The sequence below is a fragment of the Lichenostomus cassidix genome, chromosome 7 (assembly GCF_008360975.1).
Source record: "Lichenostomus cassidix isolate B80296 chromosome 7, HeHo_3.0, whole genome shotgun sequence".
Classification (NCBI taxonomy): Eukaryota; Metazoa; Chordata; class Aves; order Passeriformes; family Meliphagidae; genus Lichenostomus; species Lichenostomus cassidix.
Genome location: NC_139488.1, coordinates 16,598,203 through 16,616,681, shown reverse-complemented (window position 1 = coordinate 16,616,681; position 18,479 = coordinate 16,598,203). Strand labels below are relative to the sequence as shown.

At 37.1% G+C, this 18,479-nt stretch overlaps 1 protein-coding gene across 2 annotated transcripts in view; it reads right to left on the bottom strand.

The window, feature by feature from the left end:
• The window catches only part of CHN1 (chimerin 1), a 94,626-nt gene that overhangs the window by 48,774 nt on the left and 27,373 nt on the right, over positions 1-18,479 (bottom strand). For both annotated transcript variants that reach the window (XM_085066403.1, XM_085066404.1), the window contains exons 4-6: positions 14,271-14,302; positions 13,273-13,386; positions 4-292 (exon numbers count right to left, since the gene is read on the bottom strand). In XM_085066403.1, the coding sequence (XP_084922529.1) occupies positions 4-292; positions 13,273-13,386; positions 14,271-14,302 (435 nt within the window). The remainder of the gene's footprint in view (positions 1-3; positions 293-13,272; positions 13,387-14,270; positions 14,303-18,479) is intronic.

Sequence of the window (18,479 nt, the reverse complement as noted above, 5' to 3'; positions counted from 1 at the left end):
TACCCTCTTTTCTGCTACCTCATCCTCTCCTGTAGACTCTTTGCCATCATGTTCATCTCTCAGGGTTGGCATATGCTTTTTGTGTGCTGGCTCTCTGTTTAAAGTTGTATATCCTATGTGTTCATAAATTGGATTAATTGTCATCTTGGAAATGTATTCAGCTGCCTTCGTTTCAATATAAAGAGTAATCAATCCATCTGTCACCAGGTCATGGATGGACTCAAAACGTTTCTCCCCAACAAAGTGTTTTCCATCGTAGTAGAGTCTGAAGTTTCTGGTTTGACTTCCAAATCTGCCTCAATGAAATGGGAAAGTTGTTTTTTTTAAAGAACAGTAAGCAGAATAAGTAAGAATAAGCAAGCCTTTGCAAACAATTAAAAACACTTTATCACTTAAAACTGTGACTATGCTCTGTGTCTGGTCCAGCTGAGCTAGGGAACTAGTACTTAGCACAGATAGGAAGGAGAGATCAACAACAACTGCAGATAGATAGCCAAAACAGTTACTGTCCCAGAAGGAGCTGTTTGTTCTTGTACTCTTCTAGCCATTCCATTATCTATGGAAAAACTGAAAAATTACTTCACACTCTTTATGGCTTTTTTTAGTACTTCATTGCTATATCACTGTAGTCAATTTGCTTGGCTCTGATATGAAGAGTTCCCATAATAGAGTCCTCTATTACAGCCGATCAATACGGAGTTTTGATGCCGTCTCAGACCTCTGCTTCCCTGCTTGCTTGCAGGAAGAGGCTATTCAAGGTTCAGCTGAGCTCCAGTGCCAACAATTACACTGAAGCAGAACTGCTGCCAGAACTGGAGCAGCACAGGACAAAATGGCACAAGGGCAAGCATTCTTTATTCCTGGCCAAAGGCCCAGGACTAACTCTTCAAGCTTTGTACAAAAGTCCTTCTGTGTTATGCTTGTTAAGTCCCAAGCTTCAAGCAAATTTTTGTAATATACAGGATATATAACACGAAAGCTATCCAACACCAGCCATTCTGCATCAGGATGGAACAGCATTTTGATACAGGCTCTTAGCGACCATAAGAATGCTGAATTTACCGGAACAGTAGCATATTTTAAAAAACTGTATTTAGAATGTGCAACAATTTTCTGCCTCAAAGCAGTGTAAACATGTGAAAGCACACCAGTGTTTGCACTTGGCAACACTTCCTGAGGAGAAGATGGAGGCAAGAAATTGCTTTCACAGCTCCGTCCAGTGTTGTTCCTTGGTCAGACAGCAGCGAGGGTACTGGGCCCCCTTATGAGGTCAGATCTGCCAAATAAGTATTAAGAACTAAATTTGAAAGGATGGATTGGTTTCACTTTACAATCAAATGCTTCACTGGAGATGTTAAGGAACACAGTAAACACTGAAACTTCGCTGAAGTGCCTCCTCTTCTCAGCGAGGCCTTGCCAAACAGGGGAAAGCACAATTTTAGACCTTGCCTCAGGTGAAATACTGCATTCTTCTTGCAAATATGGGCAAAAGCACATGGCTCTGGAATTTGTATCTTTTTCTCTGTTCTAAATCAAAATGCCAAACCTTCCCATCCCCCTATCAATAGTCTGACAGTGACTGCAACTTCAGAAGCTGCTATTTCACATAACATTCAAATGTGAGGGGGACCTCAGGAATCTGCATCCTGCTCAGTAAGGAAAGAGGACACAGTGTGTAGGAACTACATGGGCATTTTCCTGCAGATTAATTGGTACTTCCATGCACATTTTTATGCCACACAAACTAAAAGTTCATTGACTCAAACACAAGAAATTACAAAATGACAGAAAGAAATACATTTTTACCCAATGCTAATTTCACCACAAGATGCAGTTCTGAGTGAACACAAGTCATTCAGGAAGTAGAAAGATAATGTCCTAAGTTATAGCAGAAAGGGTAGATGTATTCAGACTTACTCTTCGGGGCACCTTTATACTCAACACAGTGTGTGGCAAACAAGATTTGACCATGAGATGTCCTCCTTGTACACCCCTGTCAGTCAGAGAAGTCAACATGAGCCAAGAGTACTCAGCACTTTGCAGTGCCAAAGTGAGCAACCTTCACTGTCATCTGCTCAAGTCAGTGGGAACAATGCACATTGAGCACATACAAGCACCTTGATGGCTCTCCCTCCATCAGGAGAACCAAATAGGTTTGAAGGTGAAGAATAATACGCCTTAAATGACAATATACGTTAGAATTACTTATATTAAGAGATGCAGGTGAACTTCTGCTCTAATCAGTGACATCTGCTCTGACTACCTTAAGCAGAGTTTTAAGGAAGCTGGAGGTCACTTAAGGTCTTTGCTCTTAGCTTTCTAGAAGAAAAAGTATTACACTAATTTTATCAAGGGAAGGTAAGGCACAGAAAAGCATCTCAAGGCCTATAACTAAGTACACATAGTGTCTTGATTTTAGTAACATCCCTCAAAGTCTAAAACCAGCTCTGAAGAACAGGATGACCAAATAAAGAGAACTTCTTAAAAGATCAGTTGTTTTCCCATCAGGGTCAGAAGGTGCACCGTCCTACGCCAGGTATGTTTTACTGAGCAGCCCCTATGCTGTTCATCTCTTCAGACTGCTGCACATGAAGTCTTTGAGAGATGCTTAAAGGAATAGAGTTTCCAGGAGATTAATAGTTTGCCTTTCTCTAATTTCCCATTTGTTCAAAATAAATTTTTTTCTTCGTTCTTTTCTAATTGGATACTTTGTGGAGAAATGTACTGATTTTCAGATAGAATCCTACTAGCAACAAGGAGATAAACCCCCAAATCACCACAAATCAATGAAACAACAATCTTTTACAAAGACTGTACTGTCAAAAATGTGCCTCAGAATCCTGTTTTATTTCTTTCAAACGCATTTAAATTTTTTCTGACCACACGATGACATTATTTTTATCAAATTACAATATAAAAACAAACATACATGTTCAACTGAAAATTATTAATTCAGATTTAATCTTCAGTCCCTTCAGTCTTAAAATTATGGTTTAAATTTTTCCATTAGCAAGACTATTTCCTTATGTTTACTCTGTAACATTCCTGCAGCCTGGTTAATTATACATCACCGTGGCAACTAAGTAGATCCAAGATTTGATATTCCAACTTACTGATGCTCTCCTCCTAAAGGCAAGTACTAGTACCAGCTGGTTTTTGTTTAATAAGTAGAAAGTGGGGCACAGATAAAGTATGTTCTCTTTTGGTTTAAACAGGGGAACATTAGATGTTTTTCCAAGAAAAAGAATTAAACCTCTGACATGTCAAACAGTGTCATTGTGTCCACTGTGCATTTGTTTGCAAGCAGCAGGACTACAGATAAAAGACTTTTTTTATTCCAAGTTGTCTGAAAAGCAATCACTTTGTCTAGTTCCTTTGGCTGCCAGTGGGACAGAGTAGATAACATGGGAAAATGTATGAAACGATAGAGCAAATGTGGCTGGTAATAAAGCATAATAAAGGACTGAGGGGTTGAATCAGGTATCATACCATGAGAGAGACAGGCTTCAGAATCAGCCACCTGCCTGTATGCAGCATTCAGTGAAGGAACAAAAGGAAAAAGTGAAGGATCAAGAGCCCAGATATGCTCTCTTACCATCTGAGAAGATGGATTTTATAGTCCACATGCAGAATTGCCCAGTAGCTATTCACCACTTTCACAGGCTATTTTATGATGAGAAGAATTTCTAGACAAAGGCATTGTTTAGAATGTGTAACTGCAACCAAATGACAAATTTAGTGCCCCTCAGGACTACTCATGTCCTCCTTAGTTTCAAGCAACTTCATACACTGATCTGGGAAAACTTAAGTCTGAGCATAAAGGTCACTTGGACTTAATCTTCCCTTAATTTGCTTTGCAGCCAGAAAGTAGAAGTCTTCCTTAAAATTAGGTATCGGAAGTTCAGTTCTATATTCTGAAAACTCTCAACCAACACTTATGACTAGAGTCTTGACACTCCATAAAAAGCCACAGGAATATAAGCAATCTTACAATCACAAATGTCTCTTAATCATGGTGTGTTCTTCAGAGTGAAAACAAATTATTCCACAGATCCTCTTTTGGCCCATTTTCTTGTCAAAGAAACACAAGCCTTGCATGCAGCCAAAACCTCTTCTACACAGTTATCCCTGAAGGTCTCCAGCTCCTGAGAGCAGCTAATTTTTTTTTTTTTTTTTAATATTCATTGGCAACAACATTTCTGATGATGGCCAGGGAACTGTGGAACTTGCCAACTTCCCAGAATACCTGCCTGACAAATAACATCGTTTTCGAAAACTGAGCAGCATTTTACAAGAACACAATATGTGTAAATGAAATAAAATGCATTAGGGGTTGATACAAATGGAGACAAAAAATCCTTGCTGATATGGCTGGGAAGGGTGGCAGAGTACAATCACTATGGATAGTTTTCCAGTGCTCTTTGGAAGGGCAGCACAGGCTGACTGACTGTTGCTTGATGAACATTAATCTACTGTAAAGTTATCCCTAAAACCTGGTAAGACCCATGGATTGGCTGAATGCATCAGTATCAAGTATCAAGATCACTTAATATTTTAGGTAAATGTTACTGTTCTTGATCAGTGGTAAGCATTTGAAAATAATCCGTATGGTTGGAACAGATGCATTCTCTTTTCTTAGTACTGTGCTTGCATGCCTTATTATATTTAAACTTGATATTAATTGGTGGGATTGATTTGATGATTGAATCAGAATCAATACCAATGTTTTGGGCAAAGTTTTACTGCCTTTTCTACCTGAAGAAAGTTCTGCGCTTCCTGGAAATAGACTCACTGTGGTTAGTGGTTAAGACATGTTAACTAACCAGAATGTTTGAATTCTACATGCAAATGGGAATATATTAAAAGCCTGGTATCTTCTCTTTACATGAAAGCAGTATTTGGAGACCTATGCCAGCTTGCCTAGAGAAAGATCATCTGGAAATTTTACTAGCAGGAATGTTATAATTTTCACAGTTTCCTACTAAGTAAATATTTATGTTTAGCAAAGTTTTTAAAGAAATGTTCTTCAAGAGTTAATTTTACCATGTGACTTCATGCTACAAAGAGCTTTCATATTACTTAAAAATAGAACTGTGTTTCAATTTGTCCAAATTAAGGTATCAACCCTACCAGTGTTTCCTCAGCAAACTTCAAAATATGCAGGCAAATTTTACTCTATGTATAACATCTTCATTTTAGGTCATATATGACACTGTTTTTCTGGTATATTTTGAAATAGAACAACATCAGAAATGTAGCAGGAATTCCACTGCAACAGTGTACTATGTAGAGAAAACTGTGACAGCATAATGCTCAAACATGTTCAGTTTTGTTTCACTTAGAGCAGCTTCTCCTACAAGGGCTTAAGTTCATTACAGAGACAAAGAATGGTTTGGGTTGGAAGGCACCTTTGAAGGTCATCTAGTCCAATCCCCCTGCAATAAGCAGTGACATCTTAACCTAGAGCAGGATGCTCAGAGCCCCATCCAATGAATTTTTCCAGGGATGGAACACCTACAACTTCTCTGGGCAACCTGGTCCAGTGTTTCACCACCCTCATAATTTAAAAATTTCTTTTGTATCTACTCTCAATCGGCCCTCTTTTAGTTTAAAAGTTACTCATAACTATAATATTTCTCTTTTGCTTCTATGGGCTTTCTCACACTAAAAGCAACGTGCTCCTAATTTATCTTACTAAAATTATAAGGATATTTTAATTCAGTACATCAAGGAAACCTGAGTGGAAGACATCAAGCGAAAACCCAAAGAAATGTTCTTACCATAAAATAGCTTTTCAAGTCCAGAAAGGGTTTTTGGAGAGCAGAGTGGAGCAACATTGTTTTTGTTGTTCCTGTTTGTTTGTTTTTTACCATACATGGCAGGTTGTTGTTCAAGGCCTCAAGAAAACCCAAATTCACTTAGGTTAAAAAAAAAACCAACCTACATTAAGATTTCTGTTCCAGAGAGTTTTGTCAAATCTGATTTGCCTTAAGCCACTGCTAATTCAAATCTTACAATGTAGGTTTACTTAACTTACTTAAAGGTATTACAGAATTTGCTATTCACTTAGCTTGTTCTCTCAACCTATTCTACCTCTAATCTTCTAGTAATCACTCATCACTTTTTTGCAAACAGTCAGATTCACCAATATACTCATCCTGCTCTCTAAATGGTTTTTCCTCAAAGCTGCATTCCTTTACAATAAACAAGCATAATAACATAAAATGAAATGGTTCCTGCATACATAACATGCATTGTTAGAATTCTTGGGGCTACTAACAGTTCACCAATGCAGATTAATAGCTTTTTTACTATTATATTCTGTTTTGCTAGAATAGAATTTCTTCTTTCATGCAAGTGCAGCAATAAGTGGGGCATATGTCAATTTATTATTGAAACTGTTAGAGTTCATTTACTCATCTCAAGATATAAAAGAAAAAAAATTAGCTTGATTCCCTTTCTAATACCTATCAGATCAGGAGGAATCATACTCAACTCAGCTGAGCTTCACCACGTATAAAAGAGAGAGAAGGAAAAGGAAAACTGGGCCAGATAACACTTACTGCTGTCAGTTATTTTGGTGTTTGAATAATTAATAAAAGTTTTCATCAAAACAATTATGACATTAAGTAACAATATAAGGCTATTGTGTGTTATCTTGAAAACATGTCTATAAAGCATCCACAGTATCTACAGCTGAAGGACTTTTTTGCTTATTAATGAAGCACAGGAATAAAAGTGTTTCTCCAAATGCTAAAATTTCTAAATATGTATTCCAAAAATATGCAAAAGAAGAGGCCAATCAAAAGGACTAACTTGAAGATAGATTTCTAATTAGTATTTTCTAAAAGCAGTACACAAAAAGAGGCATTCCAGTAGAACTTGCAGAAGACTGAAAAGATATGCATGCTTTTGACAGGACAGAAAAGCACAATATACTTGCATAAACAATTTAATTATCAACTGATTGCATTATGACTTGATTTTTTCAACTATTATTTCAACTCCAATAGTGCCTAGAAGCTTTAAACCAGGCAGACATTATACACCATAAAACCAGCAAAGTCCAACACAGATTGCTGCTCAGGAGCTGTGACTGGGGGTAGTCTGAGACATGGGGTACAACTTTCAGTCTGTCTGGGCCATTTTTAAGATATCCTAGACTTTTGTGCTGAATAGGCATGTGAGACAATAGAGGAGAGAAAACATCTTCTCTAACAGAGAAATGAGGCCTGCAAAACTTCATGGCCTAAAGCCAAGTCATACACGAAGCCAAAAAGTGAGCCCAGACCTTCTGAGCTCCACCATGGTACCTCACCACAAGCCCAATGCCTCTGATGTCCAGATTACAGCAGAGCCTTGTGGTGCAGCAGGAACTACAGCCAGGGTGAAGGACACAGCATAAAATGAGAATGAGCTGCGTGCACTGAGCACAGACATCTCTTGGACAAGTTCTCCCAAAAAAGTTCACAACATGCTGAAGCAGAGAGTATTCCTCTGAGAAGTGCTGAACTTACACAAGCAGGAGAAAGACTGCAGCAAACTGAATTGCCAAAGATAAATTAGACACTCTTGCCAAAAGAAAACAGAGCTGACAACAACAACAGATGGGAAGAGGAGGGAAGGAGAACAGGAACACAGCAAGAAGACGTGAACCATAAGGAAAAAAGCATTCCAGTCTGTGGGAGGACCTAGGTAGCCAGTTAATTACTCATTAAGGTTAGTAGCTATTCATTATTATTCTAAATACTTAAGTGCTGCCATCTCAGTAGCGCCCAGGTGCACTTACATAAGGCAGATGACAAACAGGATGCATAAGCTGTTCACTGGTAGCTGAACCTTTCATGTTATTGACAAACTAACAGAGTAAATTATTTAGTGTGAAATTTTATGTAGGGAAAGAAACTTTTTACACAGAAGATCATTTAAATAGAGGGCCAGCTGTGTTACTTGAGAGCAGCAAAGCAAGCTCCAAAATTTATCACCACCTTTTCCCCTGGATTTTTTCAGTTAGCAACCAAGGAATATTGTATGAATATTTTAGAAAGGTTTCTAGAACCTGAATTCAGCCCTTGCTACTGCCAATCACTGCATTTGCAAATCAGGAAAAAAAATACACAGAAAGATATGCAAAGTTTAGTCTTTAAAATGGTCTTTATAATTTTCCCCTACCAACTAGATGATGTCAGAATACTGTTACCATGGTAAAGTGAAGAGACACAGCTAGCTACTGTTTTGCTGGGCTCCTTCTGACTACTTACAGATCAGCTGTAGATGCAGGATAAACTGATCAAATTTTGATGCACTCATAATTCAAAAAACATAATTCAGCTATTATAATGTAGAAAGTAGTTTCAAATAGTTCTTCTTTCTCCAATTGCTCTCCCATGTTCCAGTATGTACAATGAGGCTTTTCAGCAGAATGGAGATCACCAGTTTTAATCTCTGAATTCAAGAAGCCTTTTGCAGATGCTGAATTCTACATGTGTAAGTAATCCCACAGCAATCAACACGTGTTCTGGGACAGCACTACACATGTGTCCCAAAAGAGCCCACTGAAAATAAACAGCATCCAGCTACCAAAGCAGACATCCTCTGAAATTTAAAAGGTTCATTTGTGGTGTTATGCTCTAACAGCCTACCAATCAGGTCTCCTTTAAAAATGCCAGTGGCTAGGTTCTTAATGAAATTTCGTAATTTAGAGATAGAGAATATATGTATGAATTTGCACAATACATGTAATTGGCTGACTAAAATAAAGATTACTAATTTTTGGCATTCATTTTACCTGAAGAATTCTGTCCTGGTGCTACATAATCTTCAATGTGCCCAAAGCCTCAAACATAAAGAAAACATGACTCATAATCATGGCTCACATTATTACCTTTTTTTAAAAATCATGCTGCAGAACCTTATTTCAATTCATTCTCAGTATCACAACAATAGAATTTGCAGGAAGGGAAACCATGGTAACCAATTAAATGTGCTACAGCAGCTATCTGCTCAAAAGAACATGCAGTACCATCACACTTCAACGCCTACCACTAGTACAACCTCTACCCATTTCCTCTTTATCCTCATCCTAATTATTAAACAAGCTCTTCAACACAAAAGGCTACATTGCAAACCATATCTTACTGTTACTGTCATTTGCTATAGGTCTTAGCATTAAGCAATGTAGTACTCTTTTGCCAAATTTAAAAGCTCCAGCAGTGAATTAGGAATTTTCATTCTTTTAATCTGTCTGGAACATTGAATTAATATTAAAATGTATTCTACGTATTTTTAGTCTAACAGAGACTTGCTGATATGTATGTATACAGATGTATATCCACAATAGTTTTCTCATGTTAGTAATTTTTTTTAAGCATCAAGATTGCAAAACATTTTCAGTGGCATTCTCTGATTAATCAATTAGACTGGTGAATGCATCCATGATTAAGTACAGTCATTAAATATCGTAGGGTGCTGAGTTGCTGCTCTCAGTCATGTTTATGCTTCATTTTCTGCTATATGGTATCTGAGCTGATACAATTTTACAGGCCTTCTTAGGCTTTGAACATCAATTTTATTTGAAGGACAGCTCTGACTATTCAGTCAAACTTACACATTTAAAACAACATTTAAATTATAATTTTCATTTACTTTAAGAACATACTTCTAGCTCTGTTACAAATTCTGAGAAATTTATTTTCTGAAAAAACCCCACCATCTTTTGTTTCAAATTTAGATTTAAAAGGTAGTCTGCCTTTAAAAAAGTCATGATGCAAATTAATTGTACAATAATGGATGAAAGTAGACAAAAATAGCTCATCATAAGACGATCAAAATGCAGCTTGTTATATAAGTGGAAAGCAGATTTTACAGTAACTCAACAGCAACTTTAAAAACTGAGAAGTTTTTTTGGGTAAGAGTCACTTTCCCTACCTTACTAAGAAGACATATTAAAAATCTTCACTCAATTAACTATTCCACAGTGTTGCACTAAGAGAAGTTGACCACTTTGCTTAAGCTTGCAAAAAAAATTATTTTTCCTGTCCTATATTTGGTCATTTAAGTGGTGCTAGGCTATGTCTGTAGCTACTGCAGCTCAGGAACAAGATCTTTAGATCTACTACAGCTAGCTCTATAAAAGCACCACAGCCTAATGCTTCACAGTAGTAAAAAATTAATTTAGAAAGGTTTTGAGAACGAAGAACTAAAACATGTGGTGCAGCTGATCTTGAACAGGATGTGCAGTCCTGCCTGGTATGAACAATGAGATTTTGGACATCAGCTGCTACAGCTGGTGGAATCAAATGTAACACTGAATGTGTTCCATGATGATTTGAGGAATTGTCTGGCTTGGGTCCTAAGGACAAATCACAAAAGCGTGTTCTTCTCCACTGCAGAAAAGATGACTGGAAACATTTCATTACAGAGACATCATACCTTGCCACAGGAAGGGATATGATCCTGTTTCACTAAACTGCTCTTCACGACTGGATGCACTGGGTTTTTCAGGATTCCCAGGCACGCTGACACAAACACAGGAAGAAGACATCTGCCAGAGCTGGGCGTGCTGGGCCGTCTGTCTCACTGAATTGCCTGCCTCCCCAGAAGAACCATCGGCAGCTACAAGCCAGGAAACAAACCTGTCTCAGTCTCAACGTCAGCTGCTCCTACCCAGAGCTACCACAAGACTTTTATGTCTCGATGAACTGGGATTTCATGATGCAATCACACTTCATAGACAGTTTCCAATTTGCCCTAATCAGAATTGACAGACTGTCAAAGATTGACACTTCAGGCAACAAACAGTGAGAGAGAGATTGAGTAGATACACAGAAATACGGAGAGAACCAAGTATTTATGCCAAGAATTGATGGTACCTTCAAGAATCTAAATTTTACTCAACTTTTTCCCATTTTTTACCAAAATGTGCATGAAAAACAATCAGAAAACAAGGATATTTCATTTTATGTTTTGTCATTATGCCATTTATTGCAGAATTAAAGCACCTTTAGAGAATTTCTGGGTTAACTTCATAAAATTCTTTGAAACCTGTTCTGCGTCTATTTTTTTATATAACAGCTGACCAAGTTTTCTTTCCTCCCACACCTTCTAAGGGGTAAACTAAAGGCAAAGAAGGAAAAGCAAAAATCCTACAGAAGTGATCTTAAAATTAACATGACTGCTTGAGAACAGAGTGGCACTTAAACCTAGCATGAAAATATCAAATTGGTTCATACAGCTTGAGATGGAAGAGAAAGGGTGAAATTAGAGACCCTGAACTCAAAGTCTTCTGTTGAACTTGGAAAAGTTTTGCTCATACATACCACACTACTGACAAGCTCTAGTTTTGGCCATGGAAATTATAGTCTTAAATTCCTACTGGGATGACCTAAACTGCAGACAGGGCTGTCTTTGCCATCTGGCAGTGTAGTGACCCAAACACAAGTGATACTCCCAAAAAATGGTAAAATTATATAAGCTCATCATGGCAATCACAGCAAACTTCTCACAGTCAAGATGCACAGAGAGACAACAAAAAGGACCTAGTCTTTAAGAGACTACAATGTCAGAAACACAGTCAGTGGGCATATTGGCTAATGGCTATATTCTGAATCTATAATTCCAGGGAGAGGAAAAATAGATCCTGAGCAAAACTTTCCCTCCAGTCAATGGAAATGCAGACTCCTGCTACACTTCCTTGTAGTGACAAAAAGGAAATCCTAGTGGTAAAATTCCAACGTGTGGAAGACACAGCACCCAGTTCATAGAGTTGCACCTCAGGTATGAGAGTAAACACCCTCATTCATACACTTAGAAGGCCAACAGCGAGACAACAGAGCATTATCTGCTGTGGGAAGGAAAGCAACCCCTAGACCCACTGCCCTTGATACATATGTCATTCAGCACTTAAACATAATAAAATGGCTGCAAGATGCTGCAGTTTCAGATTCTGATGTGTTTTCCCAAACACTGAATTTCATCAAAATAAATCAATGATAACAACTTTGCTATCATTTGAAACCTTTTCCCAAACTGATCACTAACAACTATCCATTCTTTTTTCTATTTGGTATAAAATAGATTTTATTGCTTTCAAACGGGTTTTCCAGTTTGAAAGAGATACCATCAAACCTGGGGAAAAAGCCATCTTTTGACTTGCTGGACTGGAAGTGCATTTGAAAAACAACCTCTAGCAACATGTCCTACAAGATGCTCAACAGCTTCATCTTAGTCTGTAGGCCCTGTGCCTTCTGCCCCACTGCAAGCAAGGGGCGGGAGCTCTGCCTTCAAGCCAGGTATTACAACAACTGATTTCTTTTTAGCTTTAAAAGAACATTCCAAGAGCAGAAGATGATGCAATTGAGTACTATTTTAATAAGAAATACCAAATTTACACTGTTAATGCAGGTCAGTGTAAAGGTCAATAATGTTTCTCTTTGAAATCTTACTACTACAGAAAAAAAATCTCATTAAAATATACCTTCTTTTCCCTGAAAAAGAAAACTAATTCATCACAACCTATTATTTCAAGATAGTATTATTTTAATTATAATCTTATTTTATGCATATAAAACTTTCAGCAACTGCATCTACTTCTTCAATGTTTTTCTGTCCCACTTAGATTAAAAACCTTTCTAATAATCATCCTCTCCCATCTGAGTACTTACATGTACAGCACAGGCCAAAATAACCTCCAACATCTTAAAAACAATTAGGCTATTTAAAACTCGCAACTATTTTTTATCTGAGTTTTTTTTATTTATAGCTGATCCATTTGCCAGAAGTTTGCAGAATAAGGATGCAGACCTGCAAACATTGTTAGCTAACAGGTGTTCAGACAAAAAAGCCCTCCTGATTTGTTGCTATTGCATGGAAAGACCAGAGAGAACTGAGTCTTCTTCAGCAACAGCTACCTAGCCAGCACCCCACACGGCAGATTAGTCAGGGGAACTCAAAAGATGCCTTTTATTTCTTGATCACCTGCTCTCCCAACATCTGCACGGGGTCACATCTGTAACATAGTGGGAGAGGGGCAAAATGAAGCACCACCAGCAAAACCACAGTTGCTATTATCCTGATGGTGCAAACAATAAGCAATGTTAACACTTCAAAAAGGGGCAGGGAAGGTTAAAGATACCAAATCTGTAACTAGGGTAAAAAAGTACAATGATTAAAAAAATTAAAGCAATCACAAGGAATTTTATGATCTGAGGTCAGCAACACAGTAAAATCTTTTGAATATTTTATAAATTTAAAAATTAAGTATTAATTACTGACCTTAATGCCAAAGTGTAGGTTCCAGGTTGCCTTTGGCTTTCACGAATGAGATAGCTTCCCTCTGCAACACTTAATAATTGGTCAGCTTCCTCCCTTGAGATCATCCCATGGAATCTAAGGAACAAAAATTTTTTTGAAACACATGCCTTTTCTCTTTCAAATCACCGTTTGGTCTTCCTTTAAAAAGCACCAACAACAGTAATTAAAAAAGAAACAAACATAAAAATGACTGATTTGCAGGAATCTACGGTTTAAACTGATCTCCCTTTCTGTCTGTATTTGAAGTCACTTTAAATGGTTCAGAAAGGCTTCTAGGAAAGAATATCTATGAAACAAGTATATTGTTTTTAAATCTGCATCGATCAATTTAATATGTTGAAATAAATCCATTTTCTCCTTCTGGCTCCACATGTTTTGTGCCAGTGGCATGCAATCAAACATTTTGAAGTATTCGAGTATATTTTATGCAATCCCTGAGATTTTAGCAAATTGCCATAATCTCAGTAATTGCTGATGTACTAACCCAGCAACACTACACATTTTTTACCAAAATAAACGTAAGTAAGACCTGCTTTGTTTCTCCACACTAAATCTAACCACCTTTGCATTAGCAACCTGAAACAGGAGACACATATAGACTGAAAATATATTGCATTTGGCATACAAGTATCTTTTTTTTCCTAAACAGAAACACCTTTTTTGCAAAGCCAACTGGAGAGGGAGGTAGAAAAACACAATCCTTTGAAAGCACATTAACATATGTATGTTTTTCTCGCTCAAAGTAGCACTCAGTGATATCCATATCCATCAGAAACTGCAGCTGTAATTTTAGGCAGACAAAAGTGATGGCACTGTAACAATGATCTGATGGTGAGACACACTGCTGTAAAACATACAGAAGAAACAAAGGGCAGAGAGTAAACACTTGCCACATTTTCTGTAACTATTATCAACCAATATGTCAGGATAAACCACTTTCAGAGATGTTTGTTACTTACTCTCTTCCATAATATTTGGGTCTGTTCTCTACCTAGAAGAAACAACAGAAATTGTAATGTTTCATAACAAGAGAACCTATACAGTAAGTGCACTTTCTACAATATAGTATTAAAAGCAGAAAGGGATATCATGTGAAAGTGCAGGCACAAATCATCTACTACAGAATTTCATCTGCAAGTAGAACATAGAGAAACCAAAGGGAGACCTTCAGAAAACATTGCACTTGTGAATGGTTTAAAATGGATTGAGAAAGGAAGAGCCACTTAGATCATGTCATCCTCAGGACTCTGCATATACAAACTGATGGCATTGAATATTGCTTCTACAAAGTGCCAAAAAGGGGAAATGAGTTTGAATTTCATGCATACAAGTGCACCATATTTTTGAGTGCACTAATGCAGTGAAACATCTATAAAACTATTACATTTACAGGTTACCTTCCATCATAGAGCTGTTGGTGCCACTGCTAAAATAAAGCCACTACCATACAGCCTCTCAGAGTGAGGGCAAATGGTTGAGTAAATCATCAAGTGCCTAAGTACTGCTTGTACTTTTTGACTTCATTAAACTGTGGGATCTGCAGTATCACCAAAAGACTTCAAAAGCAGGTGTGCATGTCATATGTATTGTAACTCCACCTGTCTGTACTCTAGACCTTACACAGCATGCAGGGCTGCCAGGATACAATTTTAATAATCATTTTAGATGAAGTAATGCATCTGCATTTGTCCAGCAAGTTTAGAGCTAAGTGAGGAACAGCAGACCTCAAGCAAATCAGCTAATAATCTAAACCACCAGATTACCCTTTCTTGCTGAATTTAAAAGAGGAAACTTTTCAGGGAGTAGAAGTCAACAGCTACACAACCTGAACTATAAGAGTATAAAGCAATCCAGCTATGCTGAAACACAGAATGCCTTAGGCAGTTTAGTTTCTTTTTTCCATCTTTTCAACAAAAAGCCTATTAATATTAGCACTTCTTTCCAGTTATTTCAGTGGAGTAGAAAGATTTCAGATGTCCAAGACAATGAAAAACATCATACATCCTGAGGTATAGTCTAATAATAATTCTTCCACATTCCCAGCAAATAAAAAGCTATTGTAATGGTTCATCACTTTTGAAAAAACATTCTATCACTGGAAAGATTTATCATGTTCTAAAAGATTTCCTTTTCCTTTATAACAGCAAACAAGAGTTGACTGGTGTGATAGCTGTTTTCAAAGGGCCTGAAAAGACTGGATCATTTCAAAAAAGAAGAAAGGCCTTATATATTTTTTGTTAAATGTAGATGATTTCTTCAATAAGAAGATAGCAACATAAACTGAGAAAAAATAAAAGCAATTTACTGTTGTTATAAAAATTTGCAACAATTCTTAACTAAAACCCTTAAGCCAAAACACTAGTTTAGAGCAGTTGTTAAAACAAGAATCCTGTCATGAATAAGATTTTGTCTTCCATCTAGTGAGATTTTATATTTATCTGAGTGAATTTTTAAGACAGAACTGGAAAATTTACATGAGCAAAAGCATTCCTTTTCAGAAATGGATTAGTAACTTGACAGGGCATCCTCAGAGTACTTGCAAATCCTAATACAATTTATAGTATACTCTGTCTGCAAACATTTGAAAATGTGAACGGGCAGATGACAGGAGTGAAGCATCTGAAGAAACCTCCACAGGACTTCCAGGCATTTGTAGCTGAGCTTGCAGTTCATCTTGGTGGATGATGAGTAAAGAGGAAAATAACCACTTCTGTTAACGCTCTATGGATCAGTTATACCAACTTTCAAAAACTTCAGTGTAAATGTTAATGTGCAACACTTTTTGCTTGCATAAGACTCGGTGCAGCTGGAACATCAATTCACTGAGTTTTATTGCCTGTTTATTTGTGTCTTGGGTTTTTTCGTAACTTTTCACATTTATGATAGTATTAGGGGGTTTTGACATCTATATTGACATACATTAAGACTTCTAAGAAAATTCCATCAGAACTCAGCAGGGGCAATAACTCACTCAGAATAACTGGGCTTCATACACACTGCAGTTTGTGTGTTCTGAGAAAACCACACAGACTCCCTGTAAGCCAAATTTACCATGTAAGAGAGTAAACACTGTTCTCAAGCTTTCTATAAAGCTTCTGATAGGTCTCCCTATGATACATGCAAGAAATGCAAAGGTGAAGAGAATGTCCACCATTGCTTAATTTCTGACTTTTTCAAACTGAGGTGTGAAGGCAACGAACCCAGATTCATGAACAGACAAATCAAGCAGACTTGGCAACTACCTTATAATAGCCATTCCTTTGGAAAAGAGCTTAGCTACCATGAAATTTGGAAAGTCATCCTGGTTGAATATCATGCAGATAAAGCCACCTTTACAAACAGCTCTAACAAGGATGGGCATTACATATGCCCATCTATTCTGTGTGTCTTGGACATTTTCACAATCCTACACAGAGATGCTGTTTAACAGACTTGTTAAGTATTAGCACTGAATTAGGATGAAGCCTTCTAATAGGACAGAAAAGGCCACTGATTTCAATTATCTCTAAAAAATGTATTTTTTTCCTATAATTATTTAAAATTCTTCATGGAATGCTTCCATGTAGCAGTGAAGGTTGCCCTAAATATGCCTGTACATGCACATGTGTATATAAAAGATTATATGCACAACAAATATTAACTTCAAGGAGGAAATACAGTAATAATTGGATTAGTAACTTGACATATGCATATGATGCTGTTAATTTGCATGCAAGCCTTATGCAGAAGTCAAATAACCTTAGAATGTTATGGAATCATAACATGAATCAACTTTAACCTCATGGAGTACTAAAAGAATTGGCTTTTCTGCACATTCACAATAAAAAATCCCAAATGAATGCAATACTGTTTTTACTTCAGCGTCTCTCCACTGATCTGTGTGTTGCTCTGATACAAAACTGGTGTAGCAGAGCAGAAACTCGAATTCTTTGTATTTGAGAAGCATTTAATGTTAAGTAGGTCATCCTGTTGAACACACTTCTCAGTATTAGCACTTGTACAACGTGTGCCTTTGCACATGAAATAAAGGATTGGGGGGGTTTATGGTGTGATTTCCAATTACTCTTTAACAAGTGCTTTTCCATCTAATCATGACTCTTGCTTTTGTCAACAAGTGGATTACAGTAAGGCAAGAAGAGCAATTTTGTGCTAATACCTCACCAAATTACGTATTGTTCATTCCCACTGACCTCTTTGATGTTCTCAGGACAAAAATTCTCTTCCTAATATTTATGAATTTGTTTATACAGCTGAATAATTCAACCACTTAGGAAAAGATTTTGCTCCCCACTGATTCATGCATGGCTGCTAATAGAAACCCAGCTGAGAAAGAACAGATCACAAAGCTCAACACAAGCAGGAGAGCCTGAGTCGAGAGAGAAAGGTTAAACGAGTTACTGCTCGCTGAATATATTTTCACTTCAAATAAGCTCAGCTGCATAAATTGTTCACCACTTACATTGAAAAACTGTTATCTGCATTACCAAGAATTAATGCAGAAGGAGAAAAATGCACTAATAATATATTCCTTCAATCTTACCTGTATTAGTTAAAAATAAGCTTCAGAGAACATTTTTTAAAAAAATAACTAATTTTTTAATGACAGAATATGTATTTAATATGCTCTGTTCTGCAGCTAAATACCTGACTGATTCTTTCATAGTTTCACTTACTTCAATTCTCACTAGTTTCTAAATCTGCAGCTTTTGTTTCTCAGTTTCTACAACAATGTTCATGGGGCAGACACAGGTTTACCCTGAGGAGTTCAGCAAGCTATTTTAAAACACAGAATGTCTCATTTTTCTGTTCACTCTGACACAGGGATTGTTTTACACTTACTTGAAGTTTGTTATATGTCAAAATCTTGTTTTCAAATAAATTCCTAGAAATATGACATGACAGACACTAATGTGTTGCATTTCTTTATCCAGCGATGACAGGACTTAGCAGAGTGTTTTGATTGTTTGTGGCACTTCTGCAAATCCCCCATTGATTCTAACAGGTTACCTGTCCACAGAATTAGATCAAGAAGACCTCTCTACGTAGGGATGCAGTTAGCTCAGATACCTCCCAAAGTGCTTGGATGATTACTTCATGCAGGACACCACCCACCCATGGCAAATTTTCCTGGTCATAAACCAGTCCAACTTTTCAATTTACTAGCTGGA